The sequence below is a fragment of the Pezoporus flaviventris genome, unplaced genomic scaffold (genome assembly GCF_033815535.1).
Source record: "Pezoporus flaviventris isolate CSIRO_AGI_PZ_B2104156 unplaced genomic scaffold, CSIRO_AGI_Pfla_v1 ptg000015l, whole genome shotgun sequence".
NCBI lineage: Eukaryota > Metazoa > Chordata > Aves > Psittaciformes > Psittacidae > Pezoporus > Pezoporus flaviventris.
Genome location: NW_026892563.1, coordinates 6,914,481 through 6,917,760, shown reverse-complemented (window position 1 = coordinate 6,917,760; position 3,280 = coordinate 6,914,481). Strand labels below are relative to the sequence as shown.

Here is a 3,280-nt window from a genome sequence, read left to right as displayed (position 1 = left end):
CAGGCGGCGACCTGAGCTGCCTTCATCGTACTGCCCAGCCCTGCTCCAAGGCGCCCGGCATAATTTAAACCGGGCCAGGGGTACCGGCAGGGGCGGCCGGCTCGCCGGCTCCCTCTAGGTATCGCTGTCTCGGCAAAGGAGGAGGAGGAGGAGGGTTTTATTTCATTCTATTCCCCTCTCTCTTTTCCAGCCAGTAAAGCATCTGCCCCTTTGAACCTCCGGTACACGCCTGCAGCTGCACACACACAGGCACGCACACACACGCACGCACACACACAGTCGGCGGCTATAAATAAGTTACGAGCCGGGCAGAGGACGAGCAGTGCACGCATCCCGGCGGGCCGAGACAGCGGGGACGACCCCGCTGAGCCTCCCGGGCACCTCAGCTCCGCTCAGTCCTGCCGGCGCCGTACCCTCGGGTGCTATGGCGTGCGTGGAGCGCTGCTGCCGCTGCTGCGCGGACAGCCGGAGGCACAGCAGCATCCTCTACAGCATCCTCAGAAGCGAGGAGCGGGCGGCACCGCTGCCGGGGCCGGGGCAGAGGCAGGGGCGAGGGCAGGGGCAGGCGTCCCGCAGCTGCCCATGCGGGTTGAGGCGGCGGGTGGCCCTGAGGAGCCCGCAGGTAGCCTGCAAGGCGGCCTCGGGGGTGCTGGTGAAAACGCTGCGCTTCGTCCAGAACGTGCCCTGCTTCCAGGAGCTGCCTCTGGAGGAGCAGCTCCTGCTGGTCCGCAGCTGCTGGGCTCCCTTGCTGCTCCTGGGACTGGCGCAGGACCGGGTGCACTTGGAGACGGTGGAGAGCGCGGAGCCCAGCATGCTGCAGAGAATCCTCACCACCCGGCGGCAGGGCGAGCAGCCCCCGCCGCGGGGACAGGCGCCGGGCCAGCCGCACCACGGTCCGCACCTGCCCTCGACCGGCGAGATTCAGGCTATCAAGGGCTTCCTGGCCAAGTGCTGGAGCCTGGATATCAGCACCAAAGAGTACGCTTACCTCAAGGGGACGGTGCTTTTCAACCCGGGTGAGTAACCAGCCGGGGTGGTGCGGCGGGGGGGGGGTCTCTCTCCTCTCCCTCAGGGAATCGGTGGGGGTAGCGGGGAGAGGGATGATGGGGAGAACCAGTCTGTGTCCCCATTGTAGCCGGGGGGGGGGGGGACGACGGGGACGACGGGGACGGGACCCGGGGCTCTTCCTCAGCGGGATAGACGTGTCGGGGGAGGGGTTCGCGGAGCAAGGTTTCACACACTGTCCTATGCAGGGAGCCGTTCGCGGCCGCGCCGCCTGCCGTTACAGGGTGGAGGGGGTCCAGCTGCTGCTGGATGGGGTGTCCCAGGGGCTGGTGCCTTCCGCAGAGTCTTTTTGCGAGCTAAACAAACCCGCGGCAGTCGCCTAGGGGTTAGGAGCCAGCCGCACTTCCCGGTTTGTTTCGGAGCCGCGCGCCTGGCGGGGTCTCCTTGGGGGGCGGCGGCTGGAGCGGGTCACCGGCCCCCAGGGTCGAGCGGGCTTCCCCGGCAGAAAGCAAGAGAAGTCCCAGGGCCTCCAGGAACAAAGTGCTGCTTCTGCTTTGTGTGTAGTATTTACGATGTGGAGTTCCTCCCCCAACCCCCCATCTCTCTTTGTGGAGACTTCCGTAAAGGGAGTTCTTAACGAGTGATTGATTGCCATGTCGTGCCTTACCTACAAGATAGCTGACGGGCTGCATGTGTCACTCCCCAGGTATGCACTACCTTGTAGGGGTGGGACGGGGCTCTTCCTGCACCCCCACTGTGAAATTGTTAGGCTGAATGGGGAGATTCTGTACTCCCCGTCCTTCAGTATCTTTACTGCGATTCACCAGGAAACTGTCCTACGTTGGAGTTAATGCTTCTTGCCACTTGTAACCTGGAGATATTCAGAAGCAGTTGTCAGAAGATGCTTACATGTGAATAATGCACTTTGTTGAAGTGAACAAGTTAATGAGTTATTTTTATTGCCTTCCCCACTGTTTACAGATTGCATTTGCCACTATAAAGGTGTTTTGGAGAGCATTCTGCAATTAAAGGTTTTGCTTTATCAGTTAATTTATTCAACACTTAAGAGAATGTATGCAAACATATTTCAAGTTTGTGCAGTGAAGAACAGTACTGAGTGTCTGGAACACCTACATAAGATTCTAAACTGCCCTATGAAATTTGAAATGTTGATTCTTCATACAAGAAGTCCTCTAGCAACCGCATTTGCTTCAGTCCTTGAGTGATAAATTCAATGTGTAAGCTGTTAGCAGTTTTTCAGTAAAAATAATATTGTTTTACAAACAAAACCTATGTAAATGAAATAATTTATTCTTCTTTTCAGATCTACCTGGACTGCAGTGTACACAGTATATTGAAGGACTGCAGAGGGAAGCACAACAAGCTCTAAATGAACATGTCAGACTCATTCACAGAGGTGATGAAGCCAGATTTGCCAAGCTGAATGTTGTTCTATCTTTGCTGAGATCTATTAATGCTAATGTGATTGCTGAATTATTCTTTAGGCCCATCATTGGGGCAGTGAACATGGATGACATGCTTTTGGAAATGCTTTGTGCAAAATTATAAGGACCCGTAAAATAATGAAAATAAGTCCATTGCGAAGGAAGCCCTAGAGCAGAATAGTGTAAAGTACTGTAAATAAACTAACTTATGGTTTTTACATAGGCAGTATTTTTGTATTCCAAAATAAAATATTCTTCAAGTTCTGAAATTAATTTTTATTGAACACAGTGGTTTTAGAATAAGACTGCAGTCATCAAAACAAGCTTTAAAGTTGTGGACAGTGTTCATATCCAAAGTCGACTGGCTCTTCTTGTACCATGTTTCTGAATAAAGGTCACAGTTACTATATTATACTTTCAAGGTGAGTAATCCCTGCTTTTTAAAAGTAAGTGGCAGTTTAGGTTTACATTTTAAATGTAGTTGACATACAGAAAGGGGCAATGAACAAGCCATTTACTTTGCATATTTCAGTAACATTAGAAGAGCCACTGTTCTACTCCTAGTTCAAGTACTGTCTCTATCAAAGGCTTTTTGCAGTCAGTGAACTGCTTCTATTGACTTCAACAGAGTTGAAGTATTTGAATAATATTAAAGAAACTATTCCCCTAATGTTTTCTTCCATATGGGGAAGATGCGTTAGGAATATTTTGAGTCTTAAAGTAGCTTGGTCAACTCTGATACTTACAGGAAAACATAGCATTCAACATGTGTTGGGCTCAAGGAGAACAAAGTAGCTCTATTCCCCAAAAGAATAAAAAAAAGAAAAGCA

General features: G+C 51.8%; 1 protein-coding gene across 1 annotated transcript; it reads left to right on the top strand.

Annotated features, from left to right (window-relative positions):
* Window positions 1–259: 259 nt before the first annotated feature.
* On the top strand, window positions 260–2,871 carry NR0B1 (nuclear receptor subfamily 0 group B member 1). The gene is made up of 2 exons (XM_061454505.1): window positions 260–1,016; window positions 2,330–2,871. Exons 1-2 carry the CDS (start codon window positions 425–427, stop codon window positions 2,572–2,574), a joined length of 837 nt encoding a protein of 278 aa, XP_061310489.1. The 5' UTR covers window positions 260–424; the 3' UTR covers window positions 2,575–2,871.
* Window positions 2,872–3,280: the final 409 nt, after the last annotated feature.

Bases quoted from the DNA above. Each gene is read 5' to 3' on its own strand.
- NR0B1 (XM_061454505.1), top strand. From the start codon at position 425: ATGGCGTGCGTGGAGCGCTGCTGCCGCTGCTGCGCGGACAGCCGGAGG. The intron at 1,017-2,329 runs GTGAGTAACCAG...TCTTCTTTTCAG, and splicing joins GACGGTGCTTTTCAACCCGG to ATCTACCTGGACTGCAGTGT.